This window comes from Xenopus tropicalis, chromosome 7 (assembly GCF_000004195.4).
Source record: "Xenopus tropicalis strain Nigerian chromosome 7, UCB_Xtro_10.0, whole genome shotgun sequence".
NCBI classification, from domain to species: domain Eukaryota; kingdom Metazoa; phylum Chordata; class Amphibia; order Anura; family Pipidae; genus Xenopus; species Xenopus tropicalis.
This window is the reverse complement of record NC_030683.2, coordinates 120,516,701-120,539,816: the sequence shown is the minus strand read 5'-3', so window position 1 is coordinate 120,539,816 and position 23,116 is coordinate 120,516,701. Positions and strand designations below refer to the sequence as shown.

The following is a 23,116-nucleotide window of genomic DNA, read 5'->3' as shown; positions in this document are numbered from 1 at the left end:
TTTAGGGGTTTAAAGATAACAGATTAATGGATACTAATTAATTGTTTTTGTTTATTTCCAAATAGTTTATAACATCTAGACCAAAATGGCTTTTAAACGATTCCATCAGTGCTTGAGATGTTTGCTTCGACTATGCACCCGCAGAAAGAAGGTAAGATAAACGATTTGCCCGTTATGCACCAAACAGAGCATTGCATTTTCTTGCCCAAATCAACTCCATTTGCACATTATTTAGTTTACGTATATATATATATATATATATATGTATAAATATATGAAATAAATATATAACAATAGCAGCATGCCTCAGGTTTCTTTGTACAAAAAATTAACACTTGTTTTTCCTCTTTAGCAACCAAGTCTCGAGCAAGATTTAATCAACGATGATGTAAGTAGAATAAACCCTGATATAAACATTTCAGACTAAATGAGAAGCTAGATCAAGTTCTTTGTGCATAAGTCACTTTGTGGTTGTGGTGCATGGGTGGGTGAATGATGGGAGATGGCTAGAGATGGGGTGCATGGGTGGGTGCATGATGGGAGATGGCTAGAGATGGGGTGCATGGGTGGGTGAATGATGGGAGATGGGTAGAGATGGGGTGCATGGGTGGGTGCATGATGGGAGATGGCTAGAGATGGGGTGCATGGGTGGGTGAATGATGGGAGATGGCTAGAGATGGGGTGCATGGGTGGGTGCATGATGGGAGATGGCTAGAGATGGGGTGCATGGGTGGGTGAATGATGGGAGATGGGTAGAGATGGGGTGCATGGGTGGGTGAATGATGGGAGATGGGTAGAGATGGGGTGCATGGGTGGGTGAATGATGGGAGATGGGTAGAGATGGGGTGCATGGGTGGGTGCATGATGGGAGATGGCTAGAGATGGGGTGCATGGGTGGGTGAATGATGGGAGATGGGTAGAGATGGGGTGCATGGGTGGGTGCATGATGGGAGATGGCTAGAGATGGGGTGCATGGGTGGGTGCATGATGGGAGATGGCTAGAGATGGGTTGCATGGGTGGATGAATGATGGGAGATGGCTAGAGATGGAGTGCATGGGTGGGTGAATGATGGGAGATGGCTAGAGATGGGGTGCATGGGTGGGTGAATGATGGGAGATGGCTAGAGATGGGGTGCATGGGTGGGTGAATGATGGGAGATGGCTAGAGATGGGTTGCATGGGTGGGTGAATGATGGGAGATGGCTAGAGATGGAGTGCATGGGTGGGTGAATGATGGGAAATGGCTAGAGATGGGGTGCATGGGTGGGTGAATGATGGGAGATGGCTAGAGATGGGTTGCATGGGTGGGTGAATGATGGGAGATGGCTAGAGATGGAGTGCATGGGTGGGTGAATGATGGGAAATGGCTAGAGATGGGGTGCATGGGTGGGTGAATGATGGGAGATGGCTAGAGATGGGGTGCATGGGTGGGTGAATGATGGGAGATGGCTAGAGATGGGGTGCATGGGTGGGTGAATGATGGGAGATGGGTAGAGATGGGGTGCCTGATTGCGTGTTGGTGCCCCCTGTTAGCCTTATTATACAGCGATGCTATTTCCTGTAGGGCACTAGATCATAACTAGAGAAACTAAGAGACAATAATCATTGCTATTTAAAAATTAAGCTTATTTCTCCTTCACTTTAACACTATTGGGATTTATAATATGTTCTATTATTCACGGGTAAACAGTTTAGATCTTGATTTGTTTAAACCTTCATTTTTTTCAGACATCTAACGAATTTGTAACTTGCGAAAACGACGTGAAACAACAAAGTCGTCTTTCCAAGGTAAAGCAGTCAAGGCGATTGCTATTTCTATTTTATTTTCCCTTTATTATTTCCTTCTTGCTGTTTCCCAATAAATTCAGGACTTTCCTGTCCTTGCCTGCCATATGTTGTTCTGTCTGTATCTTAAACTGCTTTTATCTGTACATTTAGGGAAGTGATGAGAAATCACATTTAGACAACAAGGACACTGGCAATCCGAAGATTGCAGGACATCTACAGAATGCTATTGTAAGCAATTCAAACAAATGTATATTTCAGTTTTACCTTAGCCAGTTTTCCACTTGAGCCTTAATAATCATTCTAGGGGAGAGACATTAGGGGCAGATTTATCCCTACTGGAGCCTTCCTAAATAATAATAATAAGATAAACCTGCCCCTAAACATCTCACCTATTGCTCAATGTCATTTCTATAACTCGGCCACAATATAAACAAACTATAAAGTTTTAATTGAAACCTCCTCGGCTCCCTAAACCCATGCTGGCACATCCCACAGTTAGGGAATAGGGGGCGGCAGTATTCCCAGCCTCGTTGTTGGGGTTAGTGGGTAATTTAGTGGCATTAGAACAGGTCCAAATTGCATTCCTGTACATGCAGGCTTGTATGTATAATGTTATAAGGTGTCGCCTCATTTATGACCACAAGTGCAAAGTGCATTTTGGATGCTATTTTTCCAACAATGCAGTGTTTTTTGCCCATTTCCCAAATTTTGCCCATTTTGCCCATAGCCAGCAGTTAGTGGATTTGTACCTACAGTATTGTCATTTCCTGCAGTTGCTGTTCATATGATGTTTGCATGTGATTCTTTAGGCTTCTGCACTAAGTTGGGAAACTTGGAATTACCTCTCTATTAGGGGTGCCGTTTGTGCCAGGGTTCAGGGTCGGATTGGGGGGTGCAGGGCCCACCCCAGGGGCCCTGCAAGTGGCCCCGCCGGCCGTGTCCCCCACAAGGGCCTCCGCTGATCCTCCTCAACCCCCCCACAGGTGTCCCCGCCCGACATCCTCCCCTGAGCGCGATTAAGTTTAACTTATCAGGGGAGGAACACCGTTGCCGGGGGCAAGGTAGGGATTTTTCCCGGTGTCCAGTCCGACCCTGCCAGGGTCAATAGGGACACTTGTGCCTGATTCCTCAGACATGCTGGGTGGGAGCAATGCCACTTGGCACAAAAGTTTGGAGGGAAATGTAGCTTCTGCACAACTTTTTTGATGTGACTTTAATGCAGAATTTTGCAGTGAATCCATGCCTAGCGAAAACATTCCCTCATTACTATTTTTGATTAAGAGACATACCAGTCCCTTATATAGATTCCAGTTCTCCATGGCGGTTATGGAAAAAAAAATAGATTTGCTACATGTCTAATAACCAATAGCATCTGCAGGTTGCGTTATAATGGCCCCCTGTTTAAAAGCAAACATCATATTGGTTTCTACCCCTTTAATTACAGTAGGGGCTTGAGGGTTATTTGGGCACCAAACAATGGGGGAATATATTCATATCCATAACTCATAGTAGTGTTCTAACCTCTTTGTCTCTGATTTCTTTAGGCTGAGGCCAAAGTAGCTCTCAAAGTAAAGGAAGATACAGGCAAAAAGCAGTGTCCAAAAGAAGATCAGAATGTAAGTTATTCATGGACATATGTCATTATTTTTCTTTAGGGATATTTCTTGGGGTGAAAGTTTAAAAAGAGGGTCCTGGTGGGAAACCATTTTTTTTATGTTTTGTTATGTTATAGAGCACGGGATTCTGGGCCGTTACTCACCCACTGATAGTCACCATGTAGTTTTGTTTATGCTGTTAGTGGCCCTTCCCTGCCAGAACAATAAGCCTTATTATGGGATTCATTATCTACAAATTAAATGAAAAATGCCCTCATTTAACTATTACATTATAACTGTCCATTGTAGGAATACCGGTTACCCTAGTAAATGGGATATAGGAAATGAGACCCATAAGTGCTAAAATCTCTGTCCTATGCAAAAAAATACTAATTATATATTTATATTTTTGTCTTTTTAGAACCGTGAACTACCATCAATTCCGGTAGTCATATACGTACGTATCAAACATCAAATATCAGCAACATATATGATAAGGATATTTAGATTTCAGATACTGATTTATTGTGCAGTATTTGGAGCACAATAATTAAAAAATAAAATAAGGGGATGGAAGCCTTATTGCACCCACTAGAATGTTTTAATTAGTATCTTTCTATGCCTTATAGTTGGGAACTCGGGGGCTTAATCAATAATAAACTCATAGTAAAGTAAATATCTTCTGAATAATGGGACGAGCTTATGACAATAGGGTGGGTTTTGTCTTTGGTTCATTCTTATCTTTTATTAACAAGTATAAATAAAACATAAATTAGACCCAACGTTTCCTTTGAGCCCCACTCACGGTTGCACTCTGCTAATGACGTTACACACGTTACTGTATTTTTAATGGTTATATGAAAAATCTCTCACTTATATTTTGTTTTCTATTAGGATCCAGCTACAAGATTTGCCGACATTGAGCAGATTGGCAAGGGCGCATTTGGAAAAGTCTTCAAGGTAAGTGTTTTCCTCACTCTCTCTCATTGTTATCCTGGGTCTTTACCATGTAGAGCAGCGGTTCTCAACCTGTGGGTCGGGACCCCTTTGGGGGTCGAACGACACTTTCACAGGGGTCGCCTAAGACCATCGGAAAACACATATTTCCGATAATCTTAGGGATAATTTTATGGTTGGGAGTCACCACAACATGAGGAACTATATTAAACAGTCGTGGCATTAGGAAGGTTGAGAACCACTGATGTAGAGCAACTATTCCTAAAATAAAAAAACACATTAAAACAATTAATGCCTGAGAATGTAGTTTCCCAAGAACACAGAACCCCCAATTGTAATCAATCAGCCTCCCTATGTATTCCTTATAGTTCAACTTATGATTCTTACCGTTTTCGAATAAATTCATCTATTGTAAAGATTTGGTAACATGACAATAAATTGTTTTCGGTATTTTACAGGCTCGCTTGAAAGACACCACCGTGGCAGTGAAGGTTGTTGATATCAGAAAGGTAACGTACCGTTTGTCTATATTGACTGTACATTCTATTGTTTGTTTTTAAAGTAACAGTCTCCGGTGAACTGAGCAAACTACTATTTTTCATTATTTAGGGTCAAACTGATAATAATGAAGCGATACAGGAGATCCGTATCCTTGAACGACTTAATCAGCACAACAACATCGTGACGTTTTACGACGCCGTGATCCATAAAACGCGCCCTCAGAACAAACTGTGGGTAAGTATATACCCCTGATTTGAATTATAGGTCCCTGCTGCATATATGGCACATATTTATATTTATTTCTGTATATTTATATGATTTAAAAATAAAAGAAGAAAATAGAGAAACTAAGCTTATACAGGTATAGGACCCCTTATCCGGAAACCCATTATCCAGATTTAATTATGTAAAGGCCATCTCCCATAGACTCCATTATAAACAAATAATTCTAATTTTTAAAAATGATTCCCTTTTCTCTATAATAATAAAACAGTACCTGTACTTAATCCCAACCAAGAGTTAATTAATCCTTATTGAAGACAAAACAATCCTTTTGGGTTTCTTTAACATTTATATGATTTTTAGTAGACTTAAGGTGGCCATACACGTGGCGATCCGACGATGTTTCGTACGACCATCGGTCGCACGAAACATCGTAAGATCCGCCACACACCATTCAGGGCTGAATCGGCAGGTAAGGAGGTAGAAACAATAGGATTTCTACCTCCTTCTGCCGATTCAGCTCTGAAGGGAGAATTTTGGTCAGGCGCCTTCTATGGCGCCCGATCAAAATTTTCAAACTTGTCCGATCGGCGAGTCGTCCGATATCGGCAGCTTCCTGCGATATCGGTCGACTCGCCGACATGCCATACACGCACCGATTATCGTACGAAACGGTGCGTGTATGGCCACCTTTAAGGTGTGGAGATCTAAATTACAGAAAGATCCCTTATCTGGAAAACATCAGGTCCCAAACGTTCTGGATAACAGGTCCCATACCTGTACTGTCTTTAAGCTGCATTTCATTTCAATGGACATTTAATGCAAAATACATCATGTTTTTGTTTTGGTTTTATTATAGTAACTTATGGAAAGATAAACATTTGCACCAATCTGTTTTTCTATATTCTAGTGTACTATGGAATACTGTGGAGGAGGATCACTGGCAGACATAATCAGCTCCACAAGGAACCAGAGCCTCCCTGAGCGCTCTATTCAATACATTTCCAGGGAGGTTTTAAAGGTAAATCGGGATTTAATCCACTTGCATTTTGCATCTTAAAATTATATCAATGTCTTTTAATAGAGACAAATAACCTGATAATGTTTTACTTTGCCTTAGGATACAAATCACAGGCTATTAATCTTTATTTCTCTCCTTAGGGCCTCGATTACATTCATAACAACCTTGTAATACACACGGACATCAAAGGGGCCAATATTGTATTGACTGAACAGGCAGAGGTCAAGATAAGTAAGTGAATTTTTACTATTTAATCAAGAATAGACAGCTAGAATCTTAAATACATAGGGAGTGTTACATTACATTATACATATTACATTATTCCACTGTACAATGTAAACCATTATATACACAGAGACATTTTTTTAGATGGATACACAGTCCTTTATTGCAGACACAGAGCTATGCTATATTATCTTTTTCAGTTGTATTATATTCAATGGGAGTTTGGGTCCATTTATTTTACACACATCTATTGATACTTATATATATCAAAGTATGTCTATGAATGGGAATACATATATATTTTATGTATAGATTATCATGGGTAACTTTGAGTTCCGCAAAATAGCAGTAAATATAGCACCTAAATTGCATTGTTTCCTTTCAGTTGACTTCGGATTGGCTAAAGAGATCCGTTACCCAGGCCAAAGAGTCAGTGAGTACTCAGGAACCCCATGGTACATGGCACCCGAAGTGATCATCACTCTTTATTTGCCTGAAATTGGATACACCGTTAAGGTATATTTTAAAGGCTGTTTTTATAAACTCTATAAACTCTAGACTTTTTATAAACTCTATCCTTTCCACTATCAAACCATTATTCCTTTCTCTATTCCACTGGCTGCATGTCATCTGCTTCCTTCAGTGTTTCATTTCCTTTATTATTTATTAGCCAGACTTAATGGTTAATCCATTATGACATCTAGATAGATAGATAGATAGATAGATAGATAGATAGATAGATAGATAGATAAATAGAGAGATAGATATATAGATAGATCGATTTCTATCTCTTAAAGAAAAGTAAATGGGGAGAGCCATGATGTTAATGTCCCCTAGTAAGTAGTGTAAATCCAATCATGACTTTTTGCCTAATATTTGGCACTCCCGAGTGAATCCTTACCCTTTTAGACCTGTTCTACTTAGAGAATGATACTAATTATACACAGAAAATTATTGCACCCTACTTAAAACCACTTGACTAAAGGGCTGTAGCTATCTAAATATACTATAATATACTGGGTATTGAATGGCCAAAATGTTAGAATAATAAGGACCTTGCTGCCCAGTAATATAAGTTCAGGATAAACATTTTTCATTTTTGCAAACAAGGTTATAGTGTTCTAATAAATTTTTCCTTTCCCTCATGAATGGCAGTCTGGAAAAACATATTTAACAAAGAGCTAGACTCATCAGTATCTGTGATTGATTAATAAACCTTACCCTCTTCCTATGTTGCCTTTACATCACTTTTTACGTTTTATTTATATTTCCAGTGTGACATCTGGTCCTTCGGGATAACCATCATAGAAATGGCCCAAGGCGATCCACGTAAGTAGACCTCTACTCACTTATAGGGAATCCCTTGGATAATTGTTAATGGATATATGTGTATACACAAGCATGTAAAAGTTTAACTTCCACCCCCTTTATATTATGTACCTGTTGGGGATTGTAGTCTTGCTTACCCCCCACCCAGAGCCATTGCTTAACCCCCTGAAGGAACAAGTACCCCCAAAGGTTAGGCTAATGGCACACAAGGCACAGCCTCAGCTTCTCTGCACCTCCATATTCTATGGGAGCCATTGAGCTCCCATTTTCACCACTGTTTCCCTGAACTGACAGGCTTGCCGTTGGCCTGTGCGCATACACATAGAGCAGATATAAGTATGAAAATACATAGTTTTGTGTCTCCTATAGTGAACGAGCCAATCAACGAGCCAATGCAATCCCCGATCCAATTCATTTTTTAACCTGCCTGATCGATATCTGGCCAATTTCAGGCCAGATATCGGTCGGGCAGGCCCTTTGTTGCTGCCCCTACAAGGGCCGATAAGCTGCCGAATCCGTGTAAGGGACCGATATCGGCGGCTACAATAGGCCCATGTATGGCCACCTTTATTGTATGTATATGTGAGAGAAGGGTATGGGCATAACATGACTTTGGAGCCTCAGACTAGCTAGGTGGTTGGTCATATGACTACAAATATATTTGCCTTCATCATAGAACATCACCTCTCTTTCCCCAACATGTACACTAAATACTGTATATATAATATAGGAAAAGGTTATATTCAGTAGTTTGCCAACTGATCTTTTAAAAAAATTTTAATTATACATTTAGCGAATAGAGATATGCCAGCAGAACGTGCCAAGATTAACATCTTCAGAGGGGATCCACCAGAGCTGAAATCCAAGCGCTGGTAAGTCATTTTGCTAAATGGTCTCCCTGTGCATTTTTACTACAAATGTAATATAGTTCCAGATATTAACACAAACAAATGCAAAATATTCAACAAAGAATTCTAATTATTTGCCTAATAGTGTTTTATGGTTATGGCTTTTTAAGAGAATATAATGCTTGGGTGCACAAAAACTGTTGTGCCTTAGATTAATGCATCTAACCCCTTACCCCCTTACCCATCTGAATCCTGTACTCCAAGCTCACATTATACTGTGGAACCCTTGAAAGGTCAACAAAATCCTACAGTATAATTTATATTGATTTAAATAACACTTCTTTATAAAGGTTCATTAGCGCAACATAGCAACACAGCACTATGACAACAAACACAAAAAGTAATTCATTTTATCCAAAGTGGCATCTATAGTTCTAGTCTCTCTGGCCACTCTACATGCATTGCACTTTAATATTCATTATTGGGTATAAGAATGCATTTTTATTAAAGAGTATTATGGTGATAAAGCCAATTAACTGTGCATTATCTCATTGGGAGTGTACAGTGCCTGTATAACTGTATATTTCTTATATACTAATTCACATTTATTTTTATATTATCCCATATAATGTGTGTCTGTTGTTATTGCAGACATTGTAGTTTAATTATATCTGTTTTTTCTTTCAAGGTCTACCGACATTCGTGATTTCCTCAAGCTTTGCTTGACCAAAGCAGATCAGGAAAGGCCCGGCGCTAAAGTTCTACTTCGGCACCAATTTATTACAAACCAGCCCAATGAAAATGAGGCTAGACTGGCCTTTATACAATGTTTGAATGAAGGTAAGAATTAATGATAGTTTTTTTTATTATTTTGGGGTTAACAATAATATAAAATTGTATCAACATTTACAGATTCCACCTAAAAAACTGCCATTTTGGTTACAGTGTTAGTCTAAAGGCAGAATATAGAATAGCACTCCATCATACCATTGTTTTTAGTCTCTAACCTTTTAAAAGACTGATAGAATTACTGATGGTTGCTTTTGGTAACTGCTGTGGTGTAATTTACTATAAGGTAATAAATGTGAGTATCCTTTAGTTTCAGGACAAGAATAAAATCCTGGCAAGAGAGGGAAGAAAAGCTTTTATCACCACCTTTAAGCTTTCAGGTAAGTCCCCCCCCTACAGCTATACAGTATTTCATTTGTCGCAAGATGATGAAGAAATGTGAAGAAGACAATAAAAACGAACACACAAAGAGAGGTAGTCGAGACTCGTCCAGTGGAAATGTAATAGAACGATCCCACACGGACAGGTTTGTACAAGCGTACAAGCACTCTCGATGCCAATATATAAAGTTCTACTGTAATTTTCAGCTTTTAAAGATATAATCCAAAAGGTGAGCTAATGTTTAACTCTTCCTTTACATGCAATTCTTCATACTCATTCTAGCCATATTCCAATACTGAGACTTCTTTTTTCCCCATAGCAGAAATTAGCTTGCTGTGCAAATGATGAGCGATAGGCTAATTTCAAGCTTCAAGAAGCCCAAGATGAAGATCCAAACCTACTCGGGCATCTGGAAGAAAAAGACAGGGGTTTTATCTGAGCTTTTGTCAACTAGGAAAAGGTCCAAGCAGGCAGCAGTCAAAGTATGTAGCCAGGCCAAAAGCTAGAGCAGGCAGCAAGATGAGCCTGAAGCCTGAAAAAGCTATGGATGCACATCTCAACAAGTAAAGTAAATCTGGGAGGGATGGGAGGTTGAGCATCAGACTGCTACGAAGATAAGGGCCTTGAAGGAAAATCCTTCTTAAGGCTGTCTAGAAAGGACAACTGACAACTACATCAGGGGAGGATGGGGAGGAACATCAAACTGAAGGATTTCAGAGAAGGACAAGTATATCAGGGTGGAGGGAGAAGGGGAGACATTAGACTGCTCAGAATCAAAGGTCAGAAGAAGAGAAGAAGAAAACTGCAGCTAATGGATATTTACAGGTGATACCACAATCCAGAATGGAGACTTTCAGTGGTGTGACCTAAGAAGATAGAAAATCCTTTAGGGTTTTCTGTAATAATTCCTATGGGAGATAGCTCTTAGTACAAGTTGATCCAGGGACTGGTCCGATTGCCATCTTGGAGTCAGGAAGGAATTTTTTCCCCTCTGCGGCAAATTAGAGAGGCTTCAGATGGGGTTTTTTGCCTTCCTCTGGATCAACTAGTAGTTAGGCAGGTTAGATATAGGCATTATGGTTGAACGTGATGGACGTATGTCTTTTTTCAACCCAGCTTACTATGTTACTTACTAAGATCTTAACCTAGAAGATCCAAACCTACTCAGACATCTGGAGGTATAAGACAGTAGAGAGCAAAGGTTTTCTCTGAGCTTTTGTTAACTAGGAAAAGGTCCAAGCAGGCACATCTTTACAGTAATGGACAAGTATATCTGGGAGGGATGGGAGGTTGAGCATCAGACTGCTACGAAGATAAGGACCTTGATAAAAGAAAATCCTTCTTATGGCTGTCTAGAAAGGACAACTACATCAGGGGAAAATGGGAGAGGAACATCAGACTGATAAGAATATTTTGCTTGAGGGTTTCAGAGAAGGACAAGTCTATCAGGGTGGAGGGAGAAGGGGAGACATTAGACTGCTCAGAATCAAAGGTCAGAAGAAGAGAAGAAGAAAACTGCAGCTAATGGATATTTACAGGTGATACCACAATGCAGAATGGAGACTTTCAGTGGTGTGACCTAAGAAGATAGAAAATTCTTTAGGGTTTTCTGTAATAATTCCTATGGGAGATAGCTCTTAGTACAAGTTGATCCAGGGACTGGTCCGATTGCCATCTTGGAGTCAGGAAGGAATTTTTTCCCCTCTGCGGCAAATTAGAGAGGCTTCAGATGGGGTTTTTTGCCTTCCTCTGGATCAACTAGTAGTTAGGCAGGTTAGATATAGGAATATTTTGCTTGAGGGTTTCAGAGAAGGACAAGTCTATCAGGGTGGAGGGAGAAGGGGAGACATTAGACTGCTCAGAATCAAAGGTCAGAAGAAGAGAAGAAGACTGCAGCTAATGGATATTTACAGGTGATACCGCAATCCAGAAGGGAGACTTTCAGTGGTGTTACCTACGAAGATAGAAAACCCCATGGGTTTTTCCGTAATGATTCCTATGAAGACCTAAACCTAGAAGATCCAAATATTGTTTTCCTGGGTAGACTAAAAGTCCCCTCTAGGAAAAGCCCCTAAAGTGAAAGAGTGCAAAATATTCAAAAACTGTCTGGCGATTTGGTTCCACTTTGACCAAATCAGCTGGCAGTGAAAGGGTTACAGGACAAATGAAAGTTTAAAAATAAATAAAGCTTACAATATTGGCAGATGTACTTACTAGGAGTGATTTTTTTTCTTTGATATGTTGAGTAATTAATATGAATTCATGCTTTTTAAAATAACTTAGAAGCTGTTGTTCCAAGCCTGTCAGACTTCAGTAAATCCCAGATTACAGGGCACACACATAGGCAGGAAATCTCTTAGGGGCCCTGGGCACAGATTCCTTGGTTTGCTCTGGCCCATGTCTGGGTCATGTGACTTACCCAAGTATCATATCTCACCTCTCTGGCCCCGCCTGCCTTATCAGCCAGGCCAATGAGATTTACTGCCGTATGAGTTGCCATAGGGACATGTATGTATGTATGTATAACTTTATTTATAAAGCACCACAAGGGTACGCAGCGCTGTACAATCTTACAATATACACAATTACACACAGGGAGGGCAAGTGTTATAATAAATAAATACAATAAATATATATATATAAACAACCGCAAAAAATCCTCTGCACTCACCCATTATCAATATGTAGAAATTGGACACTAGGGCATTTCGCTACTAAGAAATGCCTTCCCTCCCCACCTCAAAAAGAGGGATTGTTTGTCCGTACATTGCAATATACTTCAAGCTGGCCAACTACGTCAAAGTCATCCCTTCTGGCCAGTCCTACCCTAACTGACCTATTTAAGTAATTTAAGATTATCGTGAGGCATGCGGCAGTAACAAGCCGCTTCTAGGTCTGGGGGAGGACTGTTCTTTTAACAGCTTGGGGGTGCAAAGTACAAGAGCGGTTGTCCCGTAATGAAAGGGAACGCTCGGTTACTGCACATACTGTAGCAGGAAGTGGGTAGGTGTGGCTATGGACCCTGCAGTACGGTCGCTGTAAGTTAGCTGGGACCGCACATAACGTGTATTAGAGGCAATAAGCGCAACGGTGTAGGCGGTCAAAGGTGACATATTGATTTATTGAAAGTAGGCACCCTTGTAAATAACGAATCCGGATATATTGCCATATCCTCCATGTAGTATGCAGCACAACCCAATATAGAAATTATATACAGTGACAGAGTATTTACACGGATTTCGTCCATTTTGGTAATGAGGGTATAGTGTGGTACCCCTAAAAATATAGTAGTGTGCTCTGTCTGTCTGTCCCTCTTGATCTAACCTCTCTCCTTCCCCCACTCTTCTCTGCTTTCCACCTTTCTTAAAGGGAACCAGGGTACCTATGTAGGAACGAATTGTGCTTTAATAACTATACGCTATCTATTACCCTGATGACTATTCCCTTGTGTACATACTAATTTTCGGTAATGAACTCCTTCCCACTAGGATCCATGGTGGACTAGTGGTTTTTGAACGTATTTATTGACTTAATTTTAAATATATGAAATAAAAGGTAAATTTTAAGAGTTGGCATAAGCACAAAACAATTCTTTTGTCTGTGATTTTGATCATTTAGGTGGTAAACACCATGTGTATGCTAAGGTTTGAATTGACTAGTGGGTGATGAAGCACACTATTTCTTTTTTCGTTTTCTTTGCTGTGTTATAATATCCTTATCATTTACAGTAGGGGGGGTACATTATCCCTTATAACACATGAGTGATACTCAGAGTTCCCTGTATAACTCAGCCTGTAGCCTTGTGCCTTTATATGGGCACAGAACCCCTCAGTGACTGCTAATATCCTTATCATTTACAGTAGGGGGGTACATTATCCCTTATAACACATGAGTGATACTCAGAGTTCCCTGTATAACTCAGCCTGCAGCCTTGTGCCTTTTTATGGGCACAGAACCCCTCAGTGACTGCTAATATCCTTATCATTTACAGTAGGGGGGTACATTATCCCTTATAACACATGAGTGATACTCAGAGTTCCCTGTATAACTCAGCCTGCAGCCTTGTGCCTTTTTATGGGCACAGAACCCCTCAGTGACTGCTAATATCCTTATCATTTACAGTAGGGGGGTACATTATCCCTTATAATACATGAGTGATACTCAGAGTTCCCTGTATAACTCAGCCTGCAGCCTTGTGCCTTTATATGGGCACAGAACCCCTCAGTGACAGCTAATATCCTTATCATTTACAGTAGGGGGTACATTATCCCTTATAATACACGAGTGATACTCAGAGTTCCCTGTATAACTCAGCCTGCAGCCCTGTGCCTTTATATGGGCACAGAACCCCTCAGTGACTGCTAATATCCTTATCATTTACAGAAGGGGGTACATTATCCCTTATAATACATGAGTGATACTCAGAGTTCCCTGTATAACTCAGCCTGCAGCCTTGTGCCTTTATTTAGTCACAGAACCCCTCAGTGACTGCTAATATCCTTATCATTTACAGTAGGGGGTACATTATCCCTTATAATACATGAGTGATGCTCAGAGTTCCCTGTATAACTCAGCCTGCAGCCTTTTGCCTTTATTTAGTCACAGAACCCCTCAGTGACTGCTAATATCCTTATCATTTACAGTAGGGGGTACATTATCCCTTATAATACATGAGTGATACTCAGAGTTCCCTGTATAACTCAGCCTGCAGCCTTGTGCCTTTATATGGGCACAGAACCCCTCAGTGACTGCTAATATCCTTATCATTTACAGTAGGGGGTACATTATCCCTTATAATACATGAGTGATACTCAGAGTTCCCTGTATAACTCAGCCTGCAGCCTTGTGCCTTTATATGGGCACAGAGCCCCTCAGTGACTGCTAATATCCTTATCATTTACAGTAGGGGGTACATTATCCCTTATAATACACGAGTGATACTCAGAGTTCCCTGTATAACTCAGCCTGCAGCCTTGTGCCTTTATATGGGCACAGAACCCCTCAGTGACTGCTAATATCCTTATCATTTACAGTAGGGGGTACATTATCCCTTATAATACATGAGTGATACTCAGAGTTCCCTTTATAACTCAGCCTGCAGCCTTGTGCCTTTATATGGGCACAGAACCCCTCAGTGACTGCTAATATCCTTATCATTTACAGTAGGGGGTACAGTATCCCTTATAATACATGAGTGATACTCAGAGTTCCCTGTATAACTCAGCCTGCAGCCCTGTGCCTTTATATGGGCACAGAACCCCTCAGTGACTGCTAATATCCTTATCATTTACAGTAGGGGGTACATTATCCCTTATAATACATGAGTGATACTCAGAGTTCCCTGTATAACTCAGCCTGCAGCCTTGTGCCTTTATTTAGTCACAGAACCCCTCAGTGACTGCTAATATCCTTATCATTTACAGTAGGGGGTACATTATCCCTTATAATACATGAGTGATACTCAGAGTTCCCTGTATAACTCAGCCTGCAGCCTTGTGCCTTTATATGGGCACAGAACCCCTCAGTGACTGCTAATATACTTATCATTTACAGTAGGGGGTACATTATCCCTTATAATACATTAGTGATACTCAGAGTTCCCTGTATAACTCAGCCTGCAGCCTTGTGCCTTTATATGGGCACAGAACCCCTCAGTGACTGCTAATATCCTTATCATTTACAGTAGGGGGTACATTATCCCTTATAATACATGAGTGATACTCAGAGTTCCCTGTATAACTCAGCCTGCAGCCTTGTGCCTTTATTTAGTCACAGAACCCCTCAGTGACTGCTAATATCCTTATCATTTACAGTAGGGGGTACATTATCCCTTATAATACATGAGTGATACTCAGAGTTCCCTGTATAACTCAGCCTGCAGCCTTGTGCCTTTATATGGGCACAGAACCCCTCAGTGACTGCTAATATCCTTATCAATTACAGTAGGGGGTACATTATCCCTTATAATACATGAGTGATACTCAGAGTTCCCTGTATAACTCAGCCTGCAGCCTTGTGCCTTTATATGGGCACAGAACCCCTCAGTGACTGCTAATATACTTATCATTTACAGTAGGGGGTACATTATCCCTTATAATACATTAGTGATACTCAGAGTTCCCTGTATAACTCAGCCTGCAGCCTTGTGCCTTTATATGGGCACAGAACCCCTCAGTGACTGCTAATATCCTTATCATTTACAGTAGGGGGTACATTATCCCTTATAATACACGAGTGATACTCAGAGTTCCCTGTATAACTCAGCCTGCAGCCTTGTGCCTTTATATGGGCACAGAACCCCTCAGTGACTGCTAATATCCTTATCATTTACAGTAGGGGGTACACTATCCCTTATAATACATGAGTGATACTCAGAGTTCCCTGTATAACTCAGCCTGCAGCCTTGTGCCTTTATATGGGCACAGAACCCCTCAGTGACTTCTAACTCGGAACTCGGTAAAAGTCTGCGAAACGAATTTGTCACATGAATCTTTTTCATGCCCAGTGGCCCAAGGATCCTGAAGGGGAGGGGCAAAGCATTGTGTTTCTTTTTTTTTTTAAATCTCAAAAGACTAGAAGTCTTTAGTCATGTCACCCATGAGAACCATAGAAAAGACCCACATATAGGGGCCGATTCATTGAAGTGTGAATTACGAGTACGATTTGCGGCTATTCGCATTAAATACAAAAATTTCTGATGTGCGTTCATTTTGCGCAAACTTGCGTCGTGCTTGTACAAAAATATTGTGGTATGATCCGAAAGTTAAGAAATTTTCTTATCAAATGAAGTATTTGCTTAACTGCATACAGGAGGTGCATAGAATATACATTGGCAGTTAGGGACAGACCTATGATTGGCCAATTGGGCTCGAGCAACCATAACGGAAACCCTGTGTGAGTTAAGGCTCAAGCAATCATAAATCTGCCCCCTAGGGCAGTCCTGCAATAAGCTGTTGAGCTGCAGCCTACCCAGCAGTATAAAAAGTCTAAAACTGCTAATATCTCATAAACCACTAAAAAATAAAAGTCATTGGGTGAAATCTGATTGGCCATTGGTGGCTCTGTACACTTTTTCTAAACTTTAATTGCAGTTCCCCAGTGTCCTAGTGTAACAAGTTTGCTAACCCTGGTAGCATTGTGAGAATTTTCCCTTGGAAAGTCAACGACTCTATTTAAAGAATGGCAGTAGGTTAAAAGTAAATCAATGAAACTCAGTTGTAGAAATCTGATCTGTTAGTGGCCCCACCCACTTTTTCTGTTTTTGAACTCCAGTCCCCCAGTGATCAACTGTGAAAATTCTGGGGACCGTGGCATAAATTGATAAATAGTATGAGAATATCAGCATTTAAAATTTTAACCAATGATATTTAATGGCTGTTGTTGACTGGCTGTTGGTAGCTCCACCCACTTTTTCTAATCTTGAACCACAGTTGCCCAGTGACTAACTCAGTTAGGGGACCCTGTGATTAATAAAACAGCTTACTTTTAAACCAATGACCAACTGGTGAAATCTGATTAGCTGTTGCTGGCTACGCCCACTTTTTCTAATTTTGAATATTAATCACCCGGTGACAAACTGTACAAGATTGGGAACCCTGGTGTAAATAGCCTGAGAATGTTTAAACCAACAAAGGTGCGCAATCTGATTGGCTGTTTGTAATGCCACCCACTTTCTTTAAACGTTAACCTTAGTCCCCCAGTGACCAATTGGGAAAAATGTAGGGACACTGGCATTAAACGCCTCAGAATGGCAGCCATTTTGAAATCAGTGAGATAAACCCAATTGAATGTTAGTGGCTCCACTAACGTTTCTTAAACCCTGAATATTTGTCACCCAGTGACTAACTCTGGAAAGTTTGGGGACCCCCTGGTTTAAACGGTATGAGGATGGGAGCATTTTCAATTCAATAGGTGAAATTTGATTTGCTGTTAGTGTCTCCGCCCATAATTATATCTTAGTTGGGATCAAGTACAGGTACTGTTTTATTATTACAGAGAAAAGGGAATCATTTAACCATTAAATAAACCCAATAGGGCTGTTCTGCCCCAATAAGGGGTAATTATATCTTAGTTGGGATCAAGTACAGGTACTGTTTTATTATTACAGAGAAAAGGGAATCATTTAACCATTAAATAAACCCAATAGGGCTGTTCTGCCCCAATAAGGGGTAATTATATCTTAGTTGGGATCAAGTACAGGTACTGTTTTATTATTACAGAGAAAAGGGAATAATTTAACCATGAAATAAACCCAATAGGGCTGTTCTGCCCCCAATAAGGGGTAATTATATCTTAGTTGGGATCAAGTACAGGTACTGTTTTATTATTACAGAGAAAAGGGAATAATTTAACCATGAAATAAACCCAATAGGGCTGTTCTGCCCCCAATAAGGGGTAATTATATCTTAGTTTTGATCAAGTACAGGTACTGTTTTATTATTACAGAGAAAAGGGAATCATTTAACCATGAAATAAACCCAATAGGGCTGTTCTGCCCCCAATAAGGGGTAATTATATCTTAGTTGGGATCAAGTACAGGTACTGTTTTATTATTACAGAGAAAATGGAATAATTTAACCTTTAAATAAACCCAATAGGGCTGTTCTGCCCCCAATAAGGGGTAATTATATCTTAGTTGGGATCAAGTACAGGTACTGTTTTATTATTACAGAGAAAAGGGAATCATTTAACCATTAAATAAACCCAATAGGGCTGTTCTGCCCCCAATAATGGGTAATTATATCTTAGTTGGGATCAAGTACAGGTACTGTTTTATTATTACAGAGAAAAGGGAATCATTTAACCATTAAATAAACCCAATAGGGCTGTTCTGCCCCCAATAAGGGGTAATTATATCTTAGTTGGGATCAAGTACAGGTACTGTTTTATTATTACAGAGAAAAGGGAATCATTTAAACATGAAATAAACCCAATAGGGCTGTTCTGACCCCAATCGTTAAGTTTTACATAAGGAAGTAGTATATACTGTATATGTCCAGAATATAATGCCCAGTAGTCACATTGGGTGGATTAGTTACACTGTTCTTGGCTACACTTGTTATTGTGCTGTGGACAATATGACCCTGGTCTTAGGCTTTTATATTCCTTCAAATATTCTCGGCTATGTTTTTCATACCATGAAGAAGATAACCCATAGCAAAAAACATAAACACATAAGTAAATAAGAGGTACAAGTTCAGGTACATCCATAGTCAGTTTTCTAATCACATCCTTAGGATTTCCGGCACTTTGGAAACCACTTCTTTGATCATCTCAGGCAGGAAAATCCCTCCCCAGTATCCATGTATAGATCTTCTTCTAGTTCTTCTGTTCTCTCTCCATGGTTTGTTGCAATTATCAGAATGACCCAGCAGGTACGGAATGAGGCAAATGTTGAACCTGATGGGGGCCTGGGGCAAGTGTAGCTTTCCATTGTTTTCCAGGCAGAAAGTTTTATTTGAGGGGATTATACTGTATCTTGGATAAATGTTTATCAAAGGCAATTGTTTTTGAGATACATTAATAATAATAAAAGATATCTCCAGCCACCATTTTACTTTATAAAACGTTGTTGTCTTCCAGAACTTCTGGGGTGTCATTTTTCTCCTTGAATGTGCTTTCCAGGAGAAATGGAATTGACTTCTTTAAACTTTGTTGAAAGTCCCGGGCAATGAAGACATAGATTATTGGGTTGAGACAAGTGTTAGAGAAAGCCAAGCACTCTGCGAGTGAATAAAGGAAGAATTTACGAGGCCACGGCATGTAATGGCCTGCAATATCAATCACAGGCAACACATGGTAAAGAACCCAGCAGAAGAAAAAACAAAGGACCGTCGTTAGTATAATTTTCAAGGTTCGAAATGACTCCGGGATTCTTTTGCTTTTTCTCACCGTGAATGCAATGAGCCCATAGCAAACAAGGATGATGGGAAAAGGGATCAGGAAGGTGAAGACAAAATCAGAAATGACTATTGCTGGGAAACTAAACGATAACATCTCCTCGTGTATTGTAGTGATGTTTTCCAAGCTTCCGTTTGTAAGAAAACATACAGAAAAATTATTGGAATTTTGAATATCGGTAAAAAAAATGTATGGAAAGCTGAGAGCTACAGACAGGAGCCAAATGATTACTGAAATGATTGCTGCTAATGTGGCAGTTCTGCTGCTCCGTGACCTTATTGGGTACAGAACACAGATACAGCGATCCATACTGATTGTTGCCAAAAATAATAAACTTGCACACTGATTCAGGCCTGTGGTGAAATATGTGACCTTGCACATTATCTGACCAAAGGGCCAGTTACCCCACCGTGCTGCTTCAGTAATATAGAGAGGGAGGAACAGGCAGAACGAGAAATCTGATATACCCAGGTTGAGAAACCAAGTCGTAGTCATGGTCTTCCTCATTTGGAATCCAGTGATCCAGATGACCAGTCCGTTGCCGAGAATTCCTAAAACGAATGTTAGGCTGAAACACGTTATACTCATTGCCCGAGTCCAGTAGAAAAGTGTTTCCTCGGATATCCATTGTCCTGAACTGGCATCAGTGGGAGAGTCAGAGACGTTAGACGACGGAGTGGAACTCTCCATTTCCGCTGCAGACCTGAGTAAAGGAAATTGGAGACACAATTGGAAATGATCTGTAAGTCTAGCATTATGAGCTCTAATAGAACAGAGAGATGTTGGATTATAGCAATCAGGGTTGGGCTGGGGGTGCGGGGCCCACATCCCCGCCCCGGGGACCCCACATACCCCAAGGTACGTGTCCCCTGCAGGGAGGCCACACCCTGCCACGCACCTCTCTCCCCCCCACCAATGAGGACATTGGCGGCAAGGGAAGCGCCAACAGGGTCGAGTCTGGGGGCCATCAGAACCGGGGCACAGTCCAACCCTGATAGAAATTGAACACTTTCCACTGATTTTACCCATGCCTCTGCTTTTGATGAATATGTCAGTTTATACAACCCCCCTCCTAACCGTTAGGAACATCTTGCTGATGTGGATATTAACTTTGGTAAAATGATAATGGCTGGAAAACCTTTAGGGTTCCCTAATTTCAGATTAAATGAACTTCTTAGACGATGATGTTTGTGTGTTCTGAGACGCAGTAACATTTTAGGGTTAAATGGAAACCAAATTCACAAATATGTCAAAATGTTGTTGTCTTTTGTATTTATTATCTGTGGGAAATGTTTCTGAAGTTGGGGGGGGGGGGGGGCGAAGTTCAACAAAGAATTAGGCTGCACAGGTATGGGATCCGTTATCCGGAAACCCATTATCCAGAAAGCTCCAATTTAGTCAAATAATTCAGATTTTTAAAATTGATTTCCTTTTTCTCTGTAATAATAAAACAGTACCTGTACTTGATCCCAACTAAGATATAATTACCCCTTATTGGGGGCAGAACAGCCCTATTGGGTTTATTTAATGGTTAAATGATTCCCTTTTCTCTGTAATAATAAAACAGTACTTGTACTTGATCCCAACTAAGATTTATAAACATGAAGCAGGGTTTTACATATGAGCTGTTTATATAATATATTTTTATAGAGACCTGCATTGTTTGGGGTATAGTTTTCCTTTAACTTGCCTTTATGTACCTAGAGGGCACCTACGCAGACATGGGGAGAACAAACACAGTCCTTTATCACACGAAAACCTTAAAACTTAATAGAAGTCTATGTGGTAAATTGACATTCATTTGGAAATATGTTTTCCTTTAAACTAAACCTGGGCCCATAAATAGAACATATTATTTCCTAAACATATTCAGTTGTTTGGCCATGCTATTAATGTAAAGGGAAACTAAACTCTGCTGTACTGCACTGGTCAGTGGCACTTTACTAAGGGTATGCTGGACTACACCTCCCAGAGTAATGTAACATGAAGGTAATGGGAATGCTGGGAACTGTAGTCCAGCGACATCAGGGTTGTATTCTTAAAGAAATAATGCTTAGTAAAACTTTCCTATTAAAATGCAAATGCAGAAACTTTCCCATACCCCCCCACACTTCTGTACACAGTCATTAACACTTCCACATCCAGATTCACACAATTATATACACACACTTACCCCCTCCTTACACTCAAACACGTATCTGTCTCTCTCTCACACACATAGAGACTCGGATCTATAAGATGTAGGCTCTCACCAGGCTGAAGCAACGTCTCCTTAACTGTTTCGCTCTCCTCTTTCCTCTGGGGTTTCTCAGGCAAATAGAAAAATCTATGGCCAGAAATGATGCGTTTTATCTCCCCCGGAATTCTGTCTCTTTGTGCCTGGGAATGGTCATGTGACTATACGTTTCTCATCTTTGTTTCCCATCGGTTCCAAGGGAAAACCTGCCAAAGTCATTAAATACTTTACCAGCCCTGCGTGGTTACGTTCCCATGGGCATTTCCCTTCTAAGCAGACAAATTAGGTTATCTTTTTAGATATTACACATTTCTTTCTAAGCAGTTTCAGCTTCTGTACATGTCCTTGTATGTTGCAGGGGTTAAGTGAATGTTTTTGGCTTTAGTTTCATTTTAGCATCTATTTATAGATATGCAATTGCCCTGCCCCACCCATCTTGCCCCTAGCTCTTGTTTCCTGCTCTGGCTCCTGGTCTGTGTCTGCTCTTACCCGGTCCTTGCCTTGTCCTGGTCTAGTTCCACCCCTGTTGTGCTCGTATCTGCTCCTTCTGGTTCCGCGCTATTCTGCCCCTGCTCTTGTTCCTGCCTTTGCTCCAGTCCTGCTCCAGTCTTTGCTCGTTCTGTCCCATCCAGACCTAGTCTTCCCCCACTCCATCTTGTCCTAGCTTTCCTTCACTGTCTTGGTCATCTTGTATCTTCACCCGCTGCGTCCTCACTTATACCCATCCCTGGATCTTTGCCCTTGTCACCCTGTTCTTGTCCACACTTTATCAGCCCCTGCTTTAAAGATTTGCCTTTCCCTTCTCCTCTCTAGTGCCCCCTTCCTTTCCCTCACCCCTTCTCCGTCTGCTTTACCTTCTGACAGACTTTCAGCACACTAAGCCCAATGTCAGACTGAGATGCCAGGGGCCCACCAGAAAACTTTGGACCATTGGCCCACTTTCTAAACTATTAATCCTCCTCTCCTCTCTCAACCTCTTTATTATCCAAGTCTCTTTCTCTATCCTTCCAACTTTTTCCCGTACAGAAATAGGGAATGACCATGAAGCAGGCCAAATAGTTAGAAGCAAGAGGGCCCACTGACACCTGGGCCCCCCGGGAATTTTCCTGGTATCCAGGTGGGTCAGTCCGACACTGACTAAGCTCTAATTATCTTATTCCCTCTTCCACTGGGGCCCTATCTGGGCAAGGTACTGCCAGGACACTGGTCCCTTCCTCTCTCCTCATTGGAGCCTCAGCTTCTCATCTCACTAACCTACCACTAACTTACTGCCTACTGCAAGCACCACAATCTAACCTATTTTCCTTGGTGATGTAAAATTTTT

The 23,116-nt window shown here is 40.8% G+C and overlaps 1 protein-coding gene across 1 annotated transcript; it reads left to right on the top strand.

Moving 5' to 3' along the window:
• The first annotated feature begins 4,266 nt into the window (after window positions 1-4,266).
• On the top strand, window positions 4,267-10,626 carry LOC116412251 (mitogen-activated protein kinase kinase kinase kinase 4-like). Its single transcript, XM_031906032.1, has 10 exons — window positions 4,267-4,343; window positions 4,799-4,849; window positions 4,950-5,075; window positions 5,974-6,084; window positions 6,225-6,315; window positions 6,695-6,825; window positions 7,584-7,638; window positions 8,432-8,510; window positions 9,175-9,326; window positions 9,586-10,626. The coding sequence occupies exons 4-10, from the start codon at window positions 5,980-5,982 to the stop codon at window positions 9,600-9,602; spliced, it is 630 nt and encodes a 209-aa protein (XP_031761892.1). The 5' UTR covers window positions 4,267-4,343; window positions 4,799-4,849; window positions 4,950-5,075; window positions 5,974-5,979; the 3' UTR covers window positions 9,603-10,626.
• The last annotated feature ends 12,490 nt before the right edge of the window (window positions 10,627-23,116 follow it).